General features: G+C 40.7%; 1 protein-coding gene across 4 annotated transcripts in view; it reads right to left on the reverse strand.

Moving 5' to 3' along the window:
• Positions 1-27132, reverse strand: part of ANKRD26 (ankyrin repeat domain containing 26) — a 196762-nt gene that overhangs the window by 124092 nt on the left and 45538 nt on the right. For 2 of the 4 annotated variants that reach the window (XM_074942300.1, XM_074942301.1), the window contains exons 10-18: positions 21333-21393; positions 19945-20924; positions 18819-18945; positions 17349-17410; positions 16000-16102; positions 12524-12552; positions 12337-12424; positions 12200-12244; positions 6969-7226 (exon numbers count right to left, since the gene is read on the reverse strand). In XM_074942300.1, coding sequence (XP_074798401.1) covers positions 6969-7226; positions 12200-12244; positions 12337-12424; positions 12524-12552; positions 16000-16102; positions 17349-17410; positions 18819-18945; positions 19945-20924; positions 21333-21393 — 1753 coding nt within the window. Of the gene's footprint in view, positions 1-6968; positions 7227-12199; positions 12245-12336; positions 12425-12523; positions 12553-15999; positions 16103-17348; positions 17411-18818; positions 18946-19944; positions 20925-21004; positions 21208-21332; positions 21394-27132 lie in introns of all 4 variants that reach the window. The other 2 variants (XM_074942299.1, XM_074942302.1) reach the window with 2 other exon arrangements.

The raw sequence follows: 27132 nt of genomic DNA on the forward strand, positions 1-27132 counted from the left end.
ATCTTAGCCACTCCTTCATGGAGAGGCAAGGCCACCCTACCTGGTGCTGATGGGGACAACATGTTAAACAGGGAGTCTGAGGGCTCCTCCATCTCCTCTGCCTGGAGGTGGAGGCTTGCTGCCACCCTCTCTAAGAGTTCTTGGTGTGCCCTGAAGTCCTCCTGCAGGACGGAGCGGGGCGGGGCCGCAATCGCCTCCTCCGGGTGGGGCGAAGAGGCCGGTGCAGTGCTCTGGGTGTTGGCCTGCACTGGAGGATGCACCACGTGGTCGGACTCCGGGCACGATCCTGAGGACGCATGTCCCACCGCCTCCTTTCTCGGGGGTCTGGAGAGGGAGGCCGATGGTGCCTCCGAAGCTCCGGCCACCAAGCGAGCTCCCACTGGGAGCTGCGCTGGAGGCCACAGTGCCCACTGGTACCATTGGGCTGGCCACGACGCTCGGTGCCACTGCACCTGCTGTGGCATCGGCGGGGCCGGCTGTTCGGGTTGGCTGGCCTCGCCCATCGAAGGACAGCTACGAATGGAGGCCGGGCTGGTGTAAGATCTGCTGCTGTCTCTGGACTGGGAGGAGCAGCGGTGCTGGGATCTATGACGGCCACGGGACCGCAATCTCGACATGGAAGACCGGTACCGGCGGTAACAACTGCTCTGCGAACGGTCTTGACGGGCGGACCCGCAACAGCGAAACGCTAGCGATCGACACCCGGGCCTGCGATGTCTTGGCGGAGACTTGGAGCGGGACTCCAAGGGGGAATGGTGTCGACGACCGTGGTACCCTCTCCGAGACAAGGACCGATTGCAACACCCGCCACGGTCCCGCCGATATTCGCTCCTTGAGGATGAGTGGTGGCGCGAGTCCCAGCCGGCCGGAACCCAGCCAGACAGTCTGGTCGGCGTCGAGGGCAATCCACATGGACTCTGCCCCGAGCGATCACTGGGCGGTGATTGGCGTCAGGAACGTTTCCTCGACTGAGATCAGTACCGGAATGGAGGCGACTGCAGAGATCCCAGCGGCGGCTTGCCTCTGGAGCGCAGGGCCAACATCGGTGGCGCTCCGGGCACCAGCATGGACATAATGTCCCAGGCTGCCTGGAGGGCTTCAGTCGTGGATGGCATCCGGACATCCAGAGAGGCCAGTTCCGAAGGGGCTGGGCTACTCCGCTCAACGTGAGTCGGAGGCCTGGGGCCCGGTGGGGATCGAGGACTGCCCAACATGGGCCTAGCCTCTGTTCCAGACTTCCCTCAGTGCCGCTGCGAAGAGGGAGTCTTCCTGGCCCGCTTGGCATGCCCAATGGACGGGGACCGGTGCCGACTGGTCGATGGCACTGGAGGGTCACCGCGTACCGCGGTGCCGGTTCGGAGCAGCGTGCCGGGGTTGGGGTCAGCGCTGACTCCATCAGGATGGCCCGGAGCCTAATGTCCCTTTCTCTTTTGGTCCGAGGCTTACATGACTTGCAAATCTTGCACCTTTCGCTAATATGGGTTTCTCCCAAGCAGCGCAACAGTCTGCATACAGGTCACTTCTTGGCATAGAACGCCTACAAGAGCCGCACGACTTAAACCCCGGAGCACACCCTGGCCCGGGCTCACTGACTAACAAAATAGCTAACTAACTATAGGTACTAACGCTGAATGAACTAACAGTTCTGGGGATGGGCTACAGCAAAGCTGGAGTTGAGCAGTTCCGACGCACCTTCACTGGTGGCAAGAAAGAACTGAGGGTGGGGGGAGCACGCAGCTCCCCTTATACTGCGCCAGGCAGGTGCCACTCCGGGGGTCGCGGAGGGCGCTCCCCCCCACTACGGGTACTGCTAGGGGAAAAACTTCCGGCACCGGTGCATGTGGCGAGCACACACACCTATTGTGGAATACACATGAGCAATCACTTGAAGAAGAACTAAAAAGTACAAATGCAAAACAAGATTAAAATCAAATATTTAAAATTACTTTGATTAAAATTAATCCACTCTATTTACAGAACAATTATCCACTTTGGGAGTCTCCCAAGCATCTGGTACTAGCCACATCTCATATGGCAATTCCAATGTTCCTAAGAACTTCAAAAATGGCCAATTCAAGTAAGAGACAACTGAAAAAAAAAGATCTCTATAGGAATGTTTGGAACCCTTTTCAAAAACAGGTTCTGAAGACTGAAAGATGTACTGTGATTCCTCTCCTTAAACAGAACCTAAACCAGTGGTCCTCAACCTTTCCAGACTACTGTACCCCTTGTAGGAGTCTAATTTGTCTTGCACACCCCCAAGTTACACTTCACTTAAAAAAACTACTTGCTTAAAAAATCAGACATAAAATACAAAAAGTCACAGCATACTATTACTGAAAAATTGCTTATATTCTCTTTTTATCATACAGTTATAAAATAAACCAATTGGAATATAACTATTGTGCTGACATTTCTGTATATAGTATATAGAGCAGTATAAACAAGTCATTGTTGTCTGTATGAAATTTTAGTTTGTACAGACTTCGCTAGTGGTTTTGATGTAGCCCGTTGTAAAACTAAGCAAATATCTAGATGAGCTGATGTCCCCGCTGGAAGACTTCTAAGTACCCCCAGGGGTACACACACCCCTGGTTGAGAACCAATGATCTTAATCAACAGTGCTTTGCAGAAGTGTTCACAGATGACCATGTGACTGCTTTGAACATATCTGCTAGTACAGTACATCTTAGGTTGGCAATCAGAGCTATTCTGCCTCAATGAGGGCCATGTTCATGATGTGACTGCAGACCTGCCCAGTCACAGCAGTAATACAATACAATATTAGACAGGTATTTAGACATGGTTGTTTTAGTAATGACAGCGCCCACACAGATGGTGTCAAACACCACATCTACATCCAGCACCCTCCAGGTTTACTCCTAGGCTCCTTCCCTCTCCCTCAGCTCCTCTGTTACCCCTGACTCCCCCATGCCTTTGCACTCTTCTGACAGGTGCAGGAAATACAGTTCTGTATGGTAATTTAAATGAATTACACAAAGTTCTGTATTAATATGCCTAGTAAGGAATCTATTTGTCAAAAAAAATTACAAGAATCTTTTTTTTTGTTTGTTTTGTTGTTACAGACATACTTGACAGATATTTTGAAATAAATTACCAAAATAGTTCAAACTGTCATGATTTATTTTGACAAATAAAATATGCAGATTTTTCAAATATTGTGTGCAGAATATTTAATTTTTTGGTACATAATTCCCCCCGAAGTAACCAATTTGGTGCAACAATAGGCTGAAGCCTTGCTTTGTGAATGGCATAAATCTTTGCAAGATAACTGGTGAAGCACATTTGCTGAGCCAGAAGGGCTGCTAGGACTGAACCAATACCAAATCTCAGCATCCATTGGAGAGACAGTAATAAGGAAATTGCTTGAAGGAGAAATCCTTTAGAAGTATTCTGGGCTGGTATCTTATCAACCTTACAGGATTCTCTCAAGTGCCTCAAAGAATAACCCCATTTATTCCACATCAGGAAATAAAGTTGCACCTTCTCTATTAGGTTGCTGTAAAAACATCAGGCCCATGTTCAAGTCCCCTCAGTCAGCCTCCAATGACAGTTTATGGCTTTTGTCCCAATCCTTATAGTGATTAATGGATCAAACCCCAGTTACGTTAAAGACCAAACTGCAATCCATCAACTGCTCAGACAGCTGTACTCCTGTGGGACATTGCAGATCACAAAACCCAGGACTAAGCATGCAAGTATTGGGGGCAGGACATTCTCAGTTCAGGGAATCCAGCTACAGAACAATCTTTCACCTGAAACCAGTGGGTATACGGTCGGCATGGCTAAGCTGTGCTGCCACTGCCCATGCGAACACAACTACACTACTATTTATACTTGTGTTAGCTCGATGTGCTAGCGCAAGTATGTGTACACTTGCTGGGAATCACAGCTCTACTTCATAATGCAGATCGGGTCTAAGAGTGCCCTTAGGCAGTTTAGCTTAGAATACTTTAAAGTGGACTAAGCTCAAGTGCACAAAGGTATTTTCAGTACACAGTAAGAGGGCAGATGGAGAGTTAGTATAGAGTAGCTAGGGTATAGTAAATCCAAACCCTACCTTGCTGTTCCCTAACTTCCCATGTAGACAAGCCCTTAGTGAATGCAATGCCTTACTGTTTTTAGGAAACATTGCAAACCCTTCTCTTTAAAAAGACTTTTCCATCATAATGGCAACAACAACTCTGACTCCCCTTCTAAGTGAAAAGAACCCAACAAAAACAAATCAACCAATTTTTCTTTTTAAAAAAGAACTCTACCCCAGGCAGAGGTTTTATCCTGAAAAGGTTGAAGTACCAGACATACTGCAAAGTCTAGTAGGGACTTGACTATTATTATCAATTTTAAGTGGAAAGGTGACAGTGTATAGTCCTAAAATAGAAAAAAAAGTTAAATGCTGGGTATCTTCTGTTAGAGGATAGCTAGGAACACTATTACCATCTTTTGATGTTCATGGTCTTGTATGTTTCTTTTCAACATTTTTCTGTCTTTCTACATTTTGTGTAATGAAGTTACTGGAAAACCAACTGCTTACCAGTGAGAAATGAGATCCTGTTGTTGGAACAGTAAAGTTATTTTTATTACAGTATTCTGACTTTGAAGGTCTTAGTTTTTTCCATGCTCTTTGAAGCATTAATCGTTTACAGCTTAATAACAGCAACTTCAAAGCAGGTGTCATTATGTGCTTTCCATGAAGCATCACAATTCTCCAAGTAGACCTAATACACAACTACATCATGCTCATCTCCCAGGCACTGTTTCAAGTAGCTGGGCTTCTTTCCTGAGGTGAATCAGGTCTGATGCATCTTTGTGTCAGAGTTTTCTCCTCCGCCACTCCCAACCCAGAAAGTTATCCTCATCATCACCATCCAGAAGAAAGGTTCATGTCCAAAGCCTCTTATTTATGAATGACTTGCACCATGTTTCACCTTCTCTTCAGCTATATTTTTGAATTGGTGTCAAACTTTAGAATAATGTGACTCAAATATAAACTGATTTCAGAGTAACAGCCGTGTTAGTGTGTATTCGCAAAAAGAAAAGGAGTACTTGTGGCACCTTAGAGACTAACCAATTTATTTGAGCATAAGCTTTCATGAGCTACAGCTCACTTCATCAGATGCATACTGTGGAAAATACAGAAGATGTTTTTATACACACAAACCTTGAAAAAATGGGTGTTTATCACTACAAAAGGTTTTCTCTCCCCCCACCCCACTCTCCTGCTGGTAACAGCTTATCTAAAGTGATCACTCTCCTTACAATGTGTATGATAATCAAGGTGGGCCATTTCCAGCACAAATCCAGGTTATCTCCCCACCCTCCCCAACAAACCCACTCTCCTGTTGGTAATAGCTTATCTAAAGTGATCGCTCTCCTTACAATGTGTGTGATAATCAAGGTGGGCCATTTCCAGCACAAATCCAGGGTTTAACAAGAACGTCTGAGGAACGGGGGGGAGGGGTAGGAAAAAACAAGGGGAAATAGGTTACCTTGCTTAATGACTTAGCCACTCCCAGTCTCTATTCAAGCCTAAGTTAATTGTATCCAATTTGCAAATGAATTCCAATTCAGCAGTCTCTCGCTGGAGTCTGGTTTTGAAGTTTTTCTGTTGTAATATCGCAACTTTTATGTCTGTAATCGCGTGACCAGAGAGATTGAAGTGTTCTCCGACTGGTTTATGAATGTTATAATTCTTGACATCTGATTTGTGTCCATTTTTTCCTACCCCCCCAATCCCCCCGTTCCTCAGACATTCTTGTTAAACCCTGGATTTGTGCTGGAAATGGCCCACCTTGATTATCATACACATTGTAAGGAGAGCGATCTCTTTAGATAAGCTATTACCAACAGGAGAGTGGGTTTGTTGGGGAGGGTGGGGAGAAAACCTGGATTTGTGCTGGAAATGGCCCACCTTGATTATGCTCAAATAAATTGGTTAGTCTCTAAGGTGCCACAAGTACTCCTTTTCTTTTTGCGAATATAAACTGAGAGACTCGGAGTCAAAGACAATTTTTAAAACATATCAACAATGCAAAGACAATCAGTGTGTGAAACAGCTTACCAAAACAATTACAGGAATAACTGTGCAACAAAAAGACATATATAAGGTAAAAACAATATACAAAGAGTATAGTGATTAAGAGAAACATTTTCAAAAGCACCTAGGAGAGTTATGATTCTTAGTAGTCTTGTCTTCACTATGGAGCTAAATCAGCGCTGCTGCAACAAATGCAGCGGTTATCGAGATATTCTGCTGACATTGACCATCCACAGGCATGGCCTCCCGCAGCTCCCAGTGGCCGCGGTTCACCATTCCCGGCTAATGGGAGCTGCAGGAAGCGGCGGGCTGCAGGGACGTGCCGGCCGCTGCTTCTCGCAACTCCCATTGGCCAGGAATGATGAACCTCGGCCGCTGGGAGCTGCAGAGGGCCGTGCCTGTGGATGGTCAATGTCAGCAAAATGTCTCACAGCCCGCAATCAGATTACCCTGATGGGCCGCAGGTTGCCCACCACTGCGCTAAATCGATGGGAGAGCGCTCTCCCATCAATATCTATACTCCACCTCAACGAGAGGCAGAAGCAATGTCGGTGGGAGAGTGGCTCCCATTGACACAGTGTAGTGTGGACCCCGTAGTAAGTAGACTTGAGTTATGTCGACTTGAGTTATGCTACTAACTTAACTCAAATTGCGTATCTTAGATCAACCAGCAGCTGTAGTGAAGACAAGCCTTAAGTTCCACTGAATTTAAATGGGACTTTGTGATGTCTGAAAATGGGATGCAGGCACACTTCCTCACGCCAAATTAAGGTATAGAGAGTGTGGAAAGGACAAGATAGAAGGATCACAAAGGTTTTCCACTCCCCAAATTCCAGTTTTCAAGTAAGTTCTTCCACAGTAATTGTAACTAAGAAAAAATTATAACAGATTATATCAAACAAACAAATACCTTTGCTTTTTAGTATTACTGGCAGGAGTTGTTTTTGGAGAGAATATAAATGGGTATTTTCTGGTGCAGTCACAGTTTGAGCTTTTGACATTTCTTCTAATCTTGGAGGAATAACTTCAGAAGCTGTGGCTGCTGCATCATCCTTTGCTGTTAACATTGGTAGTAAAGATGAAGGATTCCCAAATGTCAAAACGTTGGGGCTTTTAGTACCTGGTAAATTTTTAAGTGAAATGCTAGTAGAATCCCAGTCTGATACATCTGAAAAGAATATCAGATTTAAAAGAATTAAAATGCAGACAGTAATGCTAAATTCTAGTAGCATACTCAGTTATCCATAACCACCACATAGCAGACTGCATCTTTCTACCCTCAGATGCACATGTAGAGGTCAGAGTTATCCCAACAGTATCAAAGCCACTTAGACACATCTCAAGGCAATCTGTGCACATCCAGCGACTATTACTCTAACAGAACATAGTTTGCGTGTACCTTAGCAAGCCACAAAACATTATTTTTGATGCTATCTTGTGATTAAGGGGAGAGATCATTTTTTTCCTTTCTGAACTGAGATTTCCTTCCTAAGAAATAAGGGTTCTTTACAGAGGGATTCTTGCAGTGACTCCAGAGTGAAAAAGGAACTGATTATTTTATTTGCGTAAAAACACTATGGGAAAGGGATATTTATCTATGCTCTGAAAGCCCCATATTCTAAAAACAGATATGATTTGAAAATCAGTATCTAGGGAAGCAATATGGAAAAGTAATATCTCTGATGCTTTGGGGGTCATCCAAGCCAGTAAAGGGTTCAGTCAACACCTGCCTTGGAACTCTGGGTACCTTAAATGTTATGCTGTTGTGGTTCACAGCCCTGACACCAACAGCTAGCATACAAGCAAGCAGGTCACACCCTGGATTCTACTGCCCAATTACTCTTTACAGGGGACATCGAAAATCTTTTCAGCCCTGAGCTCTGCCCCCAAAACATCTTTCTCTACAGTACTCAGACCCTCTTACTGTGGCATCCACAAATCTTATCAAGTTTGCTGCTCCTTTAAAGAGACAGTACACAGCAGCTTATTAATTGGGCTGTCAAGTGATTAAAAAAATTAATCGCTCTGTTAAACAATACTAGAATACCATTTATTTAAATATTTTTGACTGTTTTCTACATTTTCAAATATATTGATTTCAATTACAGCACACAATACAAAGTGTACAGTGCTCACTTTATATTTATTTTTATTACAAATACTTGCATTAATCACGACTAATTTTTTGAGTTAATCGAGTGAGTTAACTGCGATTAATCGACAGCCCTACTTATTAACTTAACTGGAATTGACAAACAAGCAAAGCACTGAGTTGGTTTATGGCAAATGTAAAACAAGCTTATTAATAAAGAGACATAGGTTTAAGTCAGGGATTGGCAACCTTTGGCACGCGGCCCGTCAGGGAAATCCGCTGCAAACCGCGGCCAGTGGGAGCTGCAATCGGCCGAACCTGCAGGCACTGCAGGTAAACAAACCGCCCCGGCCCGCCAGCAGATTTCCCTGACACATCGCATGCCAAAGGTTGCCGATCCCTGGTTTAAGTGATACCAAGTATAAGGAACAAGGTTAGAAATGGCTACAAAAAATAAAAAGTAAAAATATGTTTCTACAACTGAATTTCAACTTAAACTAGTCTTTTCTTCAAATAAGTTTCTCACCACAGACCTCAAAGTGTGTCAGAGTGAGGAGACAGAGCTGGAGCAACAGAAGCTTACTGACCAGGACAAACACAGGTGGCTTGAACAGAAGAGGGGGGTAAATCACACAAATGAAACTTGGAGGAAGGACATAATGATGTGCCTGATCAGGTGGTAGCACACAGACAGGTGTATTGTGGACCCCGTTACTCCGCTTGTAGCCTGAGTCACTATGGACACTAAACGTTATTCCGACTGTGTGAACATGGGAAGTGTTTTTTTCTTGATGTGCTACTTTCTGTGATGATATAACAAGGCTGAGCCCAAGGGCTAAGGTACAAACCTGCCATGACCACACTCAGTGATTAAGGGTATAAACCCTCACTGGGGAAATTGAGTCAGTGTTTTGTGTGTCTGTGGCACAGCTAAAAGGTGCTGCTAGAAGTGGTAGGACCCTAGCACAGATAGGTTAATAGCTATGAGCCAGCACTCCACTGAGAGCAGGGAAACTGAGGCACAGCTGGAAGGTGTTGTGGCCCAAAATCTGCTGGGAGTGGTGAGTCACTAGTACAGCAATGTAAATAGCTGTGGGCCAAGATTCCTCTGGGAGCATAGCAGAGTCAGGGTGGTAAGATCTGGTTTCATGCCCTTGGAACCCTTTGGCCTAAGTGACCCAGATGGGTGTGCAGCAACTGCTGAGGAAATACAGATGGGTAGGGAGGGGAAAAGGTGACCCGTAACCTATGGGCTCAGGGGGATTTAGGACCAACGCCTAAGGAATGGCTAATTGTACTGCATCAATGTCAGGGGGGAGATGTGACAAAAATGCCCATTGGTGGTTCACTACTCTGTGTCAGCAACTTTTGTCAGGCCTGACATACTCACTAAACCTTACACACTGTTGTCATAATTTGTCTCTAAAAGGTATCACATGTAAGGAATAATATGCAACTGGGAACACCTGGCCCCCAAAATCATTGTGTAGTATATGTATACTGTGTACAAAGAGTTATAAATACATGCTAGAATTATGTTCTTAAAACGTGTTTGACCAACAATGCATAACCCAGTCTGTCCAGGAAAAAGGAATATGTATTTGTTTGTCTGACCAGCCTGGTCGTCAGGCAGAGACAATGAAGATCCCAATATATATAAGGTAAATAAAACTATCAAGCAAAAAAGTGGGGGAGAAGATAGCATAGAATTTACACCCCTGAAGGAGAAAAACTTTATCTGGGCTCATGTTTCACAGAATACATTTTAAACGTTTACTCGACTATGAAAAGAAAGGAAGAGAACCCCATAGTTATCCTTCACTCAAATAGTCAGAGAAACCAAACACTTTGAGCTCTGTGTGTTGGGTCCTGGTTCAAGAATAGGCCAGCCATGTTGGAAGAATGTCAGTGATGAGACAAACTACTTTAGTTAATATTTTAAGTAGATTTTTAGTGTTAGAAACATATTTTTACTTTTGTTTGTAACCATTTCTACCTTATTCTTTATACTTGGTAACACTTAAACCTATGTCTTTTTGTTAGTAAACTTGTTTTACTTTTACAATAAACCAACTCAGTGATTTGAAGTGGAAGGTTTGTCAACCCCAGTTAAGTTAATAAGCTGCTGTGTACTGTCACTTTAAAGGAGCAGCGAACTTGATACGGTTTTGTGGATGCTACAGTAGGAGGGGCTGTGCACTGCAGAGAAAGATGATTTTGGGGCAGAACTCAAGGCTGGAAGGGTTGTGGAGTTCCCCCTGCAAAGAGAAATTGGGCAGTGGAAGCCAGGGTACAACTTGCATGCTAGCTGTTGGTGTCGGAGCTGTGAGCCACAACAGCATAGCATTTAAGTCACCCAGAGTTCCATGGCAGATGTTGACTGAACACCATAACTGGCCAGGGTGAACCCGTAAGTGTCACATTGGCATAGGCAGCAGGATTCACATACAGGTTGCTATTTGAGAATTACACTTCAAGCAACAATAAAATAGTTTTAAGTGATTCACAAGTCAAAAGGCTGGAAACAATCAAAGAAAAATTACAGCTTAATTATTTTCTGTTTATTATCTCAAGTGTGGAAATAGAATAAAGGAAGTTTAAAATTAGCAACTGTGAAACAACTGCAAATTTAGAGCTGGCTCTATCGGAAAAGAAGCAAAAAGCCCTAAAATGAGAGGCTGAGAAAGCTGCACAAGAATACCAGAAATGAGAAGTCAAACAAGACAGACAGACATTTTTGGGGAAGAACTCAGGTATGGAAGGGCTGTTGAGGTGCCCCAGAAAAGCGTAACTGGTTGGTGGTAACTAGTTGCATGCTTGTATACTGGCTGTTGGTGTCAGGGCTGTGAGCCACAACAGCATAGCATTTAAGGTACCCAGAGATCCAACTCCTTACTGAACTCTTTACTGGCCTGTGTGAATCCTTATGTATCACAGTATCTTCTTCATTCTGTCTTTTACAGGCTTGGCAAATGCAGTACATTTCCCTTCCCCCACAGATTTACAGAGTAATGAAATAGGTGCTCCTAGGCCCCTTGGACACTGGAAACATCTAGCCACTAGTGACATGAGACCATCTCCATGCGCATGAACTCTGCTTAAAACTGCTTTGAAACAAAGAAATATCTGTGAATGTTTCTCTCAAGTCTGACTCTTGAGATAATGTTAAACTGAAGAGAATAAGGTGTCATGGAACTTACTGGAAAACACTGAGCAGATGAACAGTAAGAGCCAACAAAAATATGCTACTAACTGCCCATCTGTTTGTTCTGCATTTGTAACATAATGGGATCCTGGTCTATTACTAGTGCTCTGTAGTGCTACTGTAATAGAAATAATAAAATATCCAACTCTTTCAGCTTCTTCCAAAAAAGCACATGCTGCAAAAAGATGAGAAAAATGGAAGCTCATGCTTTTAACACATGTTCTGCTCTCAAACTACAAGCATACATTTACAAATTTCTCTAAAAAGAAGCTTAGTCTCCATTGAATTCGAAGTGGGGAGAACTGAAGTACCTTTCCTTTTTAAAAACAAAAAGAATTTGAGATCCTAAATCATAAACAGACTACATGTATGCTATATATACTTTATTTACAATGCATTTCAAAATACATGAAAGTTCTCTCTTTTACTTACCTGCCTAGAACTGAATCCAGGGTTTTGTATTCCCCCATTTCAGTTGATATGCTTAACACCTAATTTTTGCAGTGGGAACACAGAACCCTGAATTCAGCTCTTGGCTGATTAATAAAAGAAAAAAAGACACATTACAAATCAATGTAAATTAAAGCAAACTTAAAAATCCTTTAAGTCCACATTTTCTCTATACAAGATTTAGGATCTCAAACTGGGGCTGTATTTTTGGATCAGTTATTGTGTGCTCTTCAAGAAAGAATTAGCAAATGTCACAAGGCATGTTAAAAGCACAGAATACTAACAAATTAAATATGGAGTTTTATACATTGACTGTAAATCATTTTTTGTATAAATTGCAATTAAAACATATGTTAGTAAAAAAAAAAAAAAAGGACAAAAAACATATAAATACCTTCAATATCATCTGCATCATCTAAACCAAGTTCTTCCATTAAATCTTCAAAAGAAAAAAATAAGCAATGTTGAAGATAAATATTTGTTAATGAAGATGTCCAATCCCACACCAAAATTTGATGTAGTGAATATTACCTGACTTTTGCCTTTTGCCAATCTCGATTCCCTTTGCAGGACAAGAAGAGGTGTCATTTGTTTCTAAAATTGCTTGAGTGGTCTTTGGCTATTATAGACAATCCAACACACAAAAATTAAATAAAATTCAAAATAATGATATATTCTTTAATTAGTAAGACAAATTCTTAGCATAAATGACACTTACCTGTGAATCAAGATTTTTTTCACAAAAACCTAAAAAGAGGAGGAAAAAGTATTATCTACTGTCTTTTAAAATCCTGAAGTGTAATAGTGATCAACTTCATGCAATATTAGTACCTTGTGTGACAACTATGTATTGACTATTTGCAACCATTGTTTTAATTCCACAAGACTTATTTTTAGTGAGGTAAAATATATCATAGCAACCAGCACGTTAGTATTATAGAAACTCAAGATTGTTCAATCATGCATCTCAGATTTCAAGTGACCAAGCTAGAGTAATTCATGTGAAGCAATAAGGCCATGCTGATCAACAGTACAAAAATAAAACCTTTATTCTTTCTTAGAAGGCAATAATCCATTCCCTGAGTGGAAAGTTACAAAAGCCAAAGTGGAATGGAGTAGTTTAATGTGTTATAAAGCAGTGCAACAGTACAATTATTATGATTATCCCACAAGTGTTTGTGTGTTGAAGAATCTCTATTTTCTGTAGATGGGAGGAGTCGGAGGAGAGTTATATGCAAGTACAGATGTCATCTCAGTTTAGTTATCTGGCAACAAATTCTCAACACAGAGACCTCTAAATGATGTTATCTCAGTTTAGTGATCTACAGATCAGTGTGCTTTGATTACCAGGAACTAACAGAAACAACTCTTCTGTTTGGCTGTATTGTCCACTTTTAATACAATTCTCAATAACAGCTTCAACTTTTGTCTAGCGTAAAATCATTTCCATACCCATGTGATCTACTGGCCTATCTACACTTCTTGTAGCCTCTACCTTAGTCATCATATAGTTTCTCGATCCTCTTTTGCAACGAGGAATATAAACTGTTAGAAAGGATGTACAGCACAATTTTAATACTACCAACATTCAAGTGTTCTTATAAGCAACTATTACTTCATCTCAACAAAACTGCTGTCCAGTGATACAGTAATCTTTCTCATATATTTCCACAATTGTCTTTTGATCTTTTTAAAAAACATTTTATTTAGTTTAGCAGAATCATACCAAAGTAAAGGGAATGCAAAGCAACAGACTTCCCCAAAGCAACCCTGCAGTACAGGATTTCAAGCCTTCAAAAAGATGGAAAAGTTTTGGCTACAACTTAATGACATATGATATGAAATTTTCATTTAATTGTGTCAATATGTTCATCATGTTCCAATGAGAGTGAATTCTTTAAAGACAAAAATAGGAAGAAACATGCTGTCTTAGCAGTAGAACGTTCTTGCCCTCCTCATAAGCACGTAGTCACAGAGCACCATGCAGAAAGTTTATTATTTTAAATATTAAGGTTTATGTATTATTTTATCAAATAACATTTTATCCATTACTTTAGCTTCCAGGCAAAACAAAGAGAGAGATCAATATAAAAGTAGCTACAAAAGGAGGAAGTATTACCCTTTTGTGTTCAACGTTCACCCACCAGGAAAAGTCAAGAAATTCAGAAGAGGACAGATACTGCCAACAAAGTTTAGAGAATCAGGCAGATGCTGGGTTGAAAAGAGTCAGTCTTTGCTCTACAGGCTAACAGATTTGAACTCTGGCTAACCAGCAGAAGTAGCAAGTTCCACAGCCCAGAACTTTCAAATGAGAACAGTTTCTTCCAGGTGTCAAGAGCGCGCTTCTGGGGACAGGAAGCAAAAGTGGATCAGGTATCTCAGACATTTTGTTGGCGCACAGAGAACGAGAAGAGGTTTGATTCTTAATAGTGGATTGGCAGAGCACAGGGGTTCTCAAACTGGGGGTCATGACCCCTCAGGAGGTCGCAAGGTTACTACATGGGGGGTCATGAACTGTCAGCCTCCACCCCAAATCCCGCTTCGCCTCCAGCATTTATAATGGTGTTAAATATATCAATTTTTTTTTAAATTTATAAGGAGGGTTGCATTCACAGGTTTTCTGTGTGAAAGGGGTCACCAATACAAAAGTTTGAGAACCCCTGCCATAGCAGATTGGAACTCTACACCAGATGGGGCACGGAGAAAAGGCACAGACCTGGATCTGGCAAAGTTACACCCAACAGAGAGTTCCTCCCATGGTCCCTCTGAGAATTTGTGGCCAGATTACAGCACCTTTATGTGCCTAAGCAGTGCCAAAGGGCCCCAGCACTCAAGAAAATCTGGTCTGATATGTCCAAAATTGTCCAGCTCTAAGCCAGGTAGGGCTTTACATACCGACACATAATATTAATCGCAGCCAAAACCACTGGAATGAATGAAGAATAAGGATGATGGGTCCAGCTGGACCTGCTCCACTAACCATGCAGACTACCAAATTCTGCATAAACTGAAACAAGGTGGCCACTAAGGTAGCTTTAAGTATTGCACAATTATGCTAATCAAGATATGAGGTGTCAAATGTCTTGATCAAAAGACATCTGTAACTATTAACCATTATTTTGTGCAAGGTTCATATTGTTATTCTTTTTTAATATTGAATAGAACAATAATCTTTTACAGTGATTTACGGAAAGATTATTTGGCGCACAAAAGGGATACAACTACGGACTTCCCATTTGCCATTTGAACAGTTAAGAAAACTAGACTTCTCAGATGCCAAGTACTACCCTTTCTGGACTCAAAAATAAATTAGTATTCAGAGATAAAGTCTGAATTCAGAAAATGAAAAAAATCATATATTTCCGAGAAAATTATCTACTTCATTCACTCCTTTCTATCTAGAACCATCTGTTAAGCTCTGGAAAGTGGAGTATTTGAAAATATAAATGCAATGGATCCAAAACAGCTGGGCACTGAGAGTACCATTTATGAGACACACAGATGCTAAGCAAATAAAATACTCTGTCTTTGCCTCTGGGAGTTCACCCAAATCTTCCTTCCCCCTTAAGGTTTCTCACTCTCAGGATGGAGATTATGAGGTCCTCAAGTAATACATAATGGATGATCTCAGGTCATTCAGAGTCAGACATTCTATCAAGCCAAAACCTCCCCATCTCTTTATAACTTTCATAGGCTAAACCTCCTGGGCCAATAAAACTATAGAGAGGAAATAAATATAACAGCAGCAAATCATAACACTTTTTGACCATAAAAAAATCTCGTATACCATCTTTTCTGTCAGAAAAAACTTTCTATACAAATAAAAAAAATGAACCTTGTCAAGATTTTGAAGAACATTTACAAGTCTAGTGAAAATAGAGTTTGAACTACTAAGGAGAGTATCATTCCAATTACTACCCATTTTAGCTGCTAGTCAATGGCCAAGGACATACAAACTACCAGAGTTCCTTTGAAATGGATCATCTCCTGAATTAATGTCAAAGCATTTTCTGCTCTTATTAAGAATAAAAAAACCCAATCTATTAATAATGACAATTAACAAACAGTTTTCTATTGCCACTGAGAGAACCACCCTCTCCTTTTTTTTGAAGAATTCCTAAGGAATACATAGAAAATTAAGCTTATTCTATAAAAGCTCATGAAGTATGGATAAGAATACAATGATAAAATTACCTTCACTTGGTTCCTCAGAAATACTCTGCATGTGTGTTTCAGTTCTGACAGCAGATGAAATTGACAGGCTGACTGGTAGTTTTCTTGGGCTTTCAGAAGCACACTGGTTAATTAAAAATATGCATGATAACCTGGATACAATTCATTTTTAATTGCTTTCTACAGAAAAAGTATAAATATTTTTAGTTGTTGGGTATCAGCAATGATTTACAACCAAATACTTTTGCGTTCTACCCACTCACTATACATAGTACTCATATATCTCTGAAAAAGCTTTGGAAAAGAATTGTCATAATATAGACTATTTAAAAATCGTAATACTTATGAATATTTTTAATTAAAGTGTTAATATAATGCTAGTTAAAATTTCTGTCAACTAAGATGTCTGAACTAGCCTGGATAAACATGAAGTAGGGAAATAAGATAACAAATCAAGAAAATGAAAAAAAACGACTGCTTGAATAATAATTGTAGTTCTTTACAATGATTGTTTGTTTGTATCTCTATACTGTAAGTGCAGGTGATGTTCATGTCCTCAGCACACAAGTCTATGGGAATTGTGCATACACCCTACGATAATCAATAGGCCCACAGCTGCACAGGGAATACTATGAGGAGGACTGCAGAAACAAAGTCCAACAAGGCCAAAAAGTTGACAAACACTAACACTAACTATCCTAAAACTTTAAGATTAACATTTTAAAAGGATAAAAGTTAAACGCTCTCAAAAGACGACTAATGTGATAAAACACCACTACATTCTCCTTTCTTCCTAAAGCAGTCTGCAAGAACTGAGTAGCAACTGGGGCTATCCTCCGGATATGGGAGAGGCAAGAGACCATAGCTAGGATTTATGTGCAGCTCCAATGGTTACAGCTTTTTCATAATGTGCATCAGCTTAAGAGGGGATTTATAGAGGCAATGCTTGCAGATCAGATAAAGGGTGAAAACCTGGCCCCAAATCCATTCAATGAGAGTTTTACTGTTGACTTAAATGGGGCCAAGATTTCATTGTCTTTTTTAAAATAAAATTAAAAAAAAAGATTTAAATACCTAATATTTTTAACTTTCAAAAACATTTAAAACAACTAAACTCTTTAATAATTCAATATGATGCTAGAAATACTAATTGAATCGGGGGGGGGGGGGTCACTGCCAGGAGACCTAGATTATTAGCAGTCTTAACTAGTCAGCCCCTAATATAGCATAAGTACTTCAAAACCACAGCATCAAGCCCTATGATCCATTAAGCAGCAAAGAAGTCAGAAATGCAATAAAAGTAAACTCTTAAGAGGTAGTGAATTGAATACAATTGGTGCGATCATAATAGCCATATTAATAGAAAGTACCTCTGAATCCCAGGGTGATTCTGTATCCTCCTCCTCTTCCAATCCTAATACTGACATTGTATCCACAGAATAAAACAAATATGAAATTTTACTTTTCTCTTATAAACATTTCACATTAGTTTGTTCTCTATCAGATAAGCCCTGTATTCATAAAATAGCCAATAGGCATACATAATTTATCTCAATCTGTATACAAATAATTCACATGTGCTGCTAAGGTAGCTGCACACCACAGTGTGTCACTCTGTTTTCTTTAGGACTCCATCTTTCTTCCCTCCTCCAGTGGGAGCCTGCTAAACACCTGCTATACCTGCTGAAGAAAGAAACTGAAGGCTAAGGCCTGGTCTACACTTAAAACTTACATTGACTTAGCTATGTCCTTCAGGGCTGTGAAGTATTTTGCAACTTAAGTGCAGCCCTTAAATTGACCTAACGCCGGGTGCAAATATGGCTAAATCAACAGAAGAATTCTTCCATCGATTTCGTTACTGCCTCTCACGGAGGTTGGTTACCTACACTGATGAAACAACTCCTACGCTGATACAGGAAGCATCTATACTACGGTGCTACACTGGCACACATGCAGTGCTGTAGCTGAGCAGCTGTAGTGTAGACATACCCTGAGAAATACCTAAATCCTTATATGTGAAGGCATGATGACATCCTCAAAATTCAGTGTTCTGGCTGCATCTGCTGGTTGGGAGGAACTTTAACAAATATCTGAACTGGTACAGAAGATTCAATAGAATAAGGATTTTTATAGAGCACTGGTGTTACATGCTGCCACTGAGTAGCTCCACTTAAATGTATTCTGTACTAGCCACAGTTTCCAAATGGTTTTAAGGTGTAGCATGATTTGGAGTGTGTTGCAGTACTCAAAAGTTACAAAGGCACGGCGATGGAAGCTACATCCCACCAAAAAATAGATTTGAACCCTACCTGCCAGACACAGAAGAAAAATAACATCAGTACTAGCCACTGCTGCTATTTGATCATCTAAAAGCAACTGAAGGTTGTGAAATTAGATAATTTGTAGAAATACATCTTTAACTAAAGGGTTGGATGTAACATTCACCCTCTCTTCTGATTGTTGTCAACTCACCAATGTCATTTTAGACATATCTGTGAGGTGACAATTTAAAAATGTAGGCTATAAAAAATCCGAATTATTCCTATTTCTGTGCTTTACAATATGTCCAATCTACTTTATGCCTTTTTTAGATTATAAGTGCTTCAAGACAGGTGTAAGTGCTTCAAGTGTAATGTGTGTCCTGTACTCTTTGGAGTCCTTCAGAAACAAAGGAACAAAGTGATTTATCAGCTGAGTCATTCCCTGAAAGTGTACCAGGGCAAGTGAAAAACATCTCATGGTTCACAATACCAGAGGCAGCAGATTATGATCTTTTCTTAGTACTCTCACACAGTAAACTAATCTAAGAAAAACATTTGGGTTACTATTTACTAATTTACCTTTCCTAATAGGAGTATCTTCTGAGGGATTCTGTGCTTCACGGTTGCCATTACAAATCAAACTTTTATCTCCAACATTTGAAATTTGTGGTTGTTCTATGTCATCTTCCTCCTCTGATGATTCTTCCTAGTAGAAAGAGATTGAATGAAAAATATCTTCCCAAAGAAAAATACTAAACAAAACCAAATTATTTTCTATTTTAAGATGTTATACTCCCACTCATTATTGTAGTGTCTGAGTGCCTGCTACATTAAATCAACAGTAATAGCAGAGTCACTTTTTGAGGCAAAAAACTCTGCTTGGGTATGGGGTTTGTTTAGTTGGGTGGATGATTCATTTGTTTTAGGTGGGTTTTGTTTTTTTTTTTTGGATGGGGGCACATTTGTTTGGATGAAGGTATCAATGTTGAGAGTATCATTTTGCTATGGTGAAAAGTTCTTGCAGCATTTTCTAAAGATGGTCAGATTCACCTAATCTCCTCTGGAATTTCATTCCTTATTTGATCACCTCAACCAAGAATGCTTTTATTCCCAGATCTCACACACTTAACAATGGGCTTTATCTGTATTGTCCCAGAGGTGCGCAACTGACCTTCTGATTCTAAATGTGACTTTATATTCCAACCACCTTCTTTTACTCATTTTTTGTATTAAAAAAAAGTAAATTAAAAAAAATTCAGTTTATGCTGTTATAGTTCAATTTACTTTTCATAACACATTTGGATTTTGTCAGAGCCCAGTTACTCTTGCAAATAATACCCTATTTATTTTATGCATCATTCTTTAGGCCACAAATTATACTGACTTCAGAATAATGAGTCTAAAATTCATCCTTCTATAGCATCATAACCACATTTAGAATAAAAAAAATGCTGCTCATTACTATCCTAACTAATGCATGAAAACTCTGCTTTATTGGAAACAAATTTATGGTCAGTCATTTCTTTATTCAATGCTGAAGATCAGATTAAATTTGAGTTACATGATTCTTGTTATCAATCTTGTATAAAGGTTTTTCATTTAACTATATTCAAACCATTCAGTTACAATACAAGTACCTTGTGTCTTATCTTCTGCTTTACCTGTGTAAAAATCCTTGTTATTGGGTTTGTCCCTTTTTACTTACTTTGATGCTTGGTTGAAACGCTTCTTTTAGATTTTCTTCAACGCTATTTACAGGCAAATTCTCACTTTCTGGTTCCAGTGTTTCACAGACTGTATTATCCAATTCCTTGGAATTCTTGCATTGCTCCTTTCCAGCATTTTGATCACCTAGAAATCTAAGCTTCTCTGAGTCCTGTCTTCTGTTCTCACACCTTGGATTTTCTGTCTCTGACCAAGGATCATCATCACTTTCAAAGATATCATCTACTAGATTTGGGTTTTCCTCCTTAATATAACAACTATTTAAGACAGATGGAGATGCACCTTTTTTCCAGGCTGTCATTTCAGAACCTTCAAAAGAAGAGCAGTTCTTACATCTGATTTTCTCATTTCCATCAGTATGTAACAATTCATTTGTATTCTGAAATTCATTAATTTCTTCATGTTCACTACCATCTCCTTTTTTTGATGAATCATAAGGTACTTCATTATTTACCATCTTAGATGATATAGCAGTTATATTTTCCTTTAAACCTTCATAATGTCCAGCTATAAAAGACACAGGAATATCAACAGATTCCTGCATTTCCTGATCTTTCTCTTCACATGTTTCATGACTACCACCATCGTGTATATTTTTGCTTCCACTTTTAACTTCCCTTTCAGATTTAACAGCATTGTTAAAGATTTCTAACTCTTGATCATGCTTATGCTCCAATTTTCCAACATATTCCTCTTCCTCATCCTCTGTGTAATCATCATGACTTCCTTCTTCATCTTCTGTACCTTCATCCTCCTTTTCTTCCTGACTAAATTCTTCCTCATCATCTTCCTCCTCTTCTTCTTCCTCTAATTCTCCTTTCTCCTGTTCACTTGCTTCTGAAATATCTTCATTTGTCAGTTCTTTACATTCCTTTTTATTCAAATTTGTGTGATTTCTGGTTACTTGTTTGAGGTTTTGCCTTGATGACTGAGGACTTCCAATTCTAATATCCTCGCCATCTTCATAAAATCATAGATGAATTTGAAAAAGAAAACACAACATAGGAACCAACAAATTAATTGCACAAACAAAAATTTACCTGTTTAAACCCCAGGAGAGGAGGAGTCATCTGGGAAGGTTCTGAAAAGGAGCCAGGTGAGGGATGGACAGGTCGAGGGTAGGACTTGACTTGGGAAAAAGGCTTAGGAGGGGATTCAATGACATCTTCAGCTTCACAATCAGATTTATTTTGCTGTGAAATGGCTACATGTTCTGTTCTCATAATGCTACTTTTCTCACCTACTACAGTAAAAAAACCAAAGATTAAGTATACTTAAAGAGGAAGTAAAATACATAATAAATCTACAATTTCCTATCAACATATAATGTAGTAAAGGAGATTCCCCCTGCCGCCCCCAATTGCTTACTGTTTTTGTTGAATTGCTGGGAAGAGTTCATTAGCAGAGTCAAACTTGGTTTCTGTGGTTTCTGTAAATAAAGTTAACTTTAAGCACATTGAGTTTTTACATGAATAGTAAGCAACACCCCTCTCATCAAATATTGAAGACTAAATTCATTAACATTTTCTTACTGACAACGCCAGTTGAGGTCTCCATCCTGCAGTCCTGACTCAGCCAGCACTCTCATTGAAGTCAGTCAATGAGAGTTTTGCCCAAAAGATTTAGCCCATACATCATTAAATAAAATATTTCTAAGTGAATTATATTCTACAAAATCTTTTCTTTAATCCAGTCGGCATTAGCAATACTGGCATTTAGGATGTTTTGTTTCAATTTTATGTCAAAGAGTCTTTAATACTTGGCTCCCTAGGATTCCCTAGGATTAGCCAACAGATTAGTCACTTAAAATGGCCCAGTCCACTGCCTGATGACACCAAAATTCCTACATCATGATGGGAAGATGTTACTGCTTCTATTTTAACACACAATGCACATGAAATACAGTGGAAATTCAGCAATTTATCATCTGAGTGGAAGAGGAAAAGTCATCAAATTGATACAAAAAATACTTACACAGAAGTTTGCAGGAATTTGGATAAGAAGAAATTAGTGATCCAGACAGATAATCTAATGACTGTATTTTAAGGTAAGTTTTCAAAGAAGTTCACGAAGATTTAACTATGTGTTTCCTCACTGGTGTAACATAGGAAATTCCCTAAGCAATGCTTTTAAAACATACTCCTAAATTTTCATGTACAACTTCTAAGGAGGTTTCAGAAGATCTAATGAAAACCAGAGTTGAGAGAGTGGACCTTCAGCAGGTAGTGCTTCCATTATTCACGTTCCATGCTTAATGAGAATGGAAAAGGCCTAATAAATAATTCTAGTGTCTACCATGTTCAATCAAATTATTCAGCAAGTGGTGGTGCTTAGAAAAAGACCTAGTGCTCCTTAACAGCCTATTGTGTATTTTAGCAATGGTATGTTAATACTATAAGCACTTGTATTTAAAAAGAGAAATCAAAATACAGAACAGTTACTTACATTTCAATGCCTGTTGCTTCAAGATGTTTTGTCCACATAGATCCCACAGGAGCATGCAAGATCAGATTCTTTTGGCCAGCAATCTCCACTGGGACTGCGGCTTCACCCTTCACATCCTCATGTCCCACCCAAGAACATAAAGGGTAGAGCAAACTCAATCACTTCTCATTCCTTTCACCAATATCAAATCCCAAGCTAAAGAATGCTGCAATACAGGGGAAGGCATACATAAAAAATATGCAGTTTGCTGATCAAAAGTCACAAACCAATCCTGAGGTTTTAGGGAGGGAATTATAGAAGCCAGAGTGACCATCCTGAGCCCAAAGTGATAAATGAATTTGTTGAGTTGGAGATGTCATCCTCCTTTCTTTTTCAGATTGGCAATACAAACTTCTGCACCGAGCAGTAGGAGAATGACTCTCTCTTGTTTCTTGTAAGAGGAATCTCTAAAAATGAATGGGGATGGGTGGGCAAGGCCAGAAACTGGACCAAATAACCCTGTTTGATAACTTCCAGGATCCTGCAATCCTTAATTCTAGTACAGTACCACCCTACAAAAAGAAATAAAGGAGGTTGATAAGGGACAGGTGTGCAGGGGCAGAGTGTGTGTGAGAGAGTAACAGGTGAACAGATCTGTATAGATCAGTCCAGGACTCTTGACTGTAGAATCTATTTCTTGTCTCAGGGATGGTGATGTGTGGGTTCTAACAGAAGATAAGGTTGAGCTTCTCCTTCACTGATAGTGAGGTCTTTTCTTGGGAAGCTCTGAGGACTCCTGTTGATAACAGTAAGAGAAGCTGACCTTAGCCTGGAAAAAATTTGAGGTGTAACATGCCTCCTCCTCTGGACTATACTGTAGGGGCCAAAGTGTCTTTCTATAGTTTTCAAAGAGAGTGGACCTCTTTATCTAGGTCATGACTTTCACATGAAAGGTCCTCAATTGTGATCTGACATTGTCATCATGGATGAAACCAATATAATCTGTACAGATTAGATGGGCTGATTATGGAGCTCAACTGACATGAGGCCAGAGCCGAGGAGCATGCATCAGACAGTAGATTTGATCAGCAGTGGGGGGTCAGGCTTTGAAGGAGGAACTGTGGCCAAATCGGAAACAGAATGACTCCTCAGCCTACTCTTTGATTGTACCAGGGAAGGTGATTGGTACAGTTGTTGTTTTTGACCATGGTCAGCAGGAACAACTGACTCACCTGTGGAAACCTCAACTGATCGATCATGAACTCTAGATGAGGTCTGAGGTCTTTTGGTAGCTGTCGTCCCCTGGGTGCTAGGGATAGTGTCTGAGTTTACCAGAGAACTAGCTGAATGTGGTTTAAGAGCAATTAAACCATTTTTCAACTCACAATTCTCTGAGTCAGAGATTCTCTTCATAATTTCTACTGGAATAATCAATTTCAGGCAGCATTTCAGGCTTTCTGCATCCATTCAGAGAAAGATCTACAGATGGAGCACTTGTGAAGTAGGTGGCCTTCTCTAAGGCAAAAAGTCATTTAGAATGGCCATCATTTTGGGATTGGCCACCTCAAAAGAAGGGCAGGAGGGCAGGACTTAAAGTCTAGAGACTTTGTCTTGGCCATGACATTAATGCTTTCGTACCAAGTATCCTCATAGTTTCTAACTTATTTTTTGGCCCAATGGGCAAATAAAATGTTAAGTACTAAACTAATCCTAACATTAATTGAGGGAGTTATGGTTTGGCAGACCAACACTGCTGAATTCAATCTCGCTGCCATGGGTGATAAGAGGAACTAGGAGATGGTTGGGCCTGCTTTACCCACTATCGCTTCACGTGGATTGGTGCGAGCACATGCAGGGTAAAGAGGCAGCCCCAATGAACACTGCTGGCCAAACTAATCTGATCATCACACACACAGCGCATGCCCACCTAGAGCAGGATCCATGTAGAAAAATACTCAAAGAACAACTTCTTGTTTCAGGAAATTGCTAGTAGGCATATGATCTGAGGAGAAGGAAAATGTATGTGGCTTCTTCACAAGTAGCTGATTTGTTTCATACGGTATATAAGCTCATGAAGATTTTTTGAGTCTGTAAACAAGCAACTTAAGAGGTAAATTGTGTAATAACTTTAAAGGAGAGAAAGACTTGGTAGAATGTTGCTGCACATATACTCTCCCCGCCCCTGCAATTTCAAAGCACTTTGGCCCAGATTTTTAAAGGTATTTAGGCACTGCTGCCCTCGACATTGTAATACCTAAGTTAGGAGCCTAAGTCTCTGTGATGGGGTGCGACTCACCATTGTGGTGCCTCCGGCTGGCTGTCTTGGGGATTAGCTCTGCTAGCCAGTGCACCCTTTTCTGGTGGTGTCTCACCGCTGTCACTTCTCCTCCAGGACCCTTGTCACTCCCGAAACCATGTCATTGTCTTCATGGCACAGCCCTCTGGCTGTGTCATGCTCTGTTCTCCCCCCTTCCAGGGGAAATGCAGTGTACTGTCCAGCCACTTCCCTCAGTGGCAACTGCAGCCCATTGTCTGGCCAATTCCTCATTGGTGGTGGTCGGGGGGGTGGGGGAGGTTTGACCTGGGCCCACCCACTACTCTGGGTCATAGAATCATAGAATATCAGGGTTGGAAGGGACCTCAGGAGGTCATCTAGTCCAACCCCCTGCTCAAAGCAGGACCAATCTCCAACTAAATCATCCCAGCCAGGGCTCTCTCAAGCCTGACCTTAAAAACTTCTAAGGAAGGAGATTCCACCACCTCCCTAGGTAACGCATTCCAGCGTTTCACCACCCTCCTAGTGAAAAAGTTTTTCCTAATATCCAACCTAAACCTCTCCCACTGCAACTTGAGACCATTACTCCTCGTTCTGTCATCTGCAACCACTGAGAACAGTCTAGATCCATCCTCTTTGGAACCCCCGTTCAGGTAGTTGAAAGCAGCTATCAAATGCCCCCTCATTCTTCTCTTCCGCAGACTAAACAATCCCAGTTCCCTCAGCCTCTCCTCATAACTCATGTGTTCCAGTCCCCTAATCATTTTTGTTGCCCTCCGCTGGATGCTTTCCAATTTTTCCACATCCTTCTTGTAGTGCGGGGCCCAAAACTGGACACAGTACTCCAGATGAGGCCTCACCAATGTCGAATAGAGGGGAACGATCACATCCCTCGATCTGCTGGCAATGCCCCTACTTATACATCCCAAAATGCCATTGGCCTTCTTGGCAACAACGGTACACTGTTGATTCATATCCAGCTTCTCATCCACTGTAACCCCTAGGTTCTTTTCTGCAGAACTGCTGCCTAGCCATTTGGTCCCTAGTCTGTAGCAGTGCATGAGATTCTTCCATCCTAAGTGCAGGACTCTGCACTTGTCCTCATTGAACCTCATCACATTTCTTTTGGCCCAATCCTCTGATTTGTCTAGGTCTCTCTGTATCCTATCCCTAGCCTCCAGCATATCTAAATGTAAATAGCCCTGTAAATAGCCGCCACTTGCTGCGTCTCCTCCAACTCCTCTGTTCCTTTCCCTGGGCCACTTCTCTGAGGCCCCAGCACCATCTTTGCCCTTGCCTCAGGACTTCAGTCTGCAGATCCCTGCAGCCTACCAGGAGCTATCTTAAGCTTTCCCGGTCCCTGCCTAAAGCACTGCTCTGTCCAGAGTGATAGCTGTCTTCAGCCTGCAAGGCAGCCAGTCCTCCCCTTCTCAAGCTCCAGGGAGCAATTGAAACTGCTCTCCCCTGCAGTCCTTTTTTTATGGACCTCCCTGGCCCTGATTGGCCGCTCCTTGGAGCCCCTCTTTAATTGGCTGCCTCCTGTGCAGCCTCCCTAGGGCTCAATTAACCCCATTATAGGCTACTGTGGGATGGACACCTCATCACAGTCTCATTTTCAGAAGAAACTCAGGCACTTAGATGTCAACACCCAATTTACAGTCATCAGGATTTAGGCTTCTAAGTGTCTATATCAATTTTGAAAATGAGACTTAGGTGATGCAACGCTGAGTGCCACAACCTCTAAATACCTTTAAAAATCTGGGCCTTTCATACCACAGCGAACATAGAAGGGGAGAATATTTAAATCTCATGGATTTAAACTGGTTAATCATTTCCAATATCCCCTTTTCTCTTTTTGAAGACTCTGTGTTTGAATAATAGTCCATCTTCTCCTCCTGCCTAACTCTATAAATGAATACATAAGTCAAACTTCATGACCTTTTAGATACTGGACATAAAAAAAAAATATGACTCAAAAAATTCAGCATGTTGAATTTACAGAAGGATCCCAGATTGGAAGAGACAGATAATAGGTTTTGTTCAAATATAAACTATTTTCTATAACACAGAAGAGTTATAAACATGAATATTAAATATAGTTCAAAATCCCTGGTGTAGTTTTCCCAGTCCTTCTTTATTGGAATATGATGCCTGGTTTTCACTTAAACTGTAGATCGACCTAGCTACTTTGGGTACGTAAAATTCACACTCCTGAACACCACTGGTAAGTCAACCCAAACCTCAGTGTAAATGTGATTTGGTCAATGGAAGAACTATTTCCTTTTTGTTTAACATGTACTGTAAAATTAAATTCTCTAAGACCACAATTTTTGCTAAGTTTGGATATTTCTGGAAGTGCTTTCTTGCCTCATGAAAATAGATTATATGATCCATATAAGATTAATAAAGATTTTTAGACTGCTATAATCAGAATTTTTGCCTAGACTGAATGATTTCAGCCTAGGCAAA

Source organism: Natator depressus, chromosome 1 (assembly GCF_965152275.1).
Source record: "Natator depressus isolate rNatDep1 chromosome 1, rNatDep2.hap1, whole genome shotgun sequence".
Taxonomy (NCBI): domain Eukaryota; kingdom Metazoa; phylum Chordata; order Testudines; family Cheloniidae; genus Natator; species Natator depressus.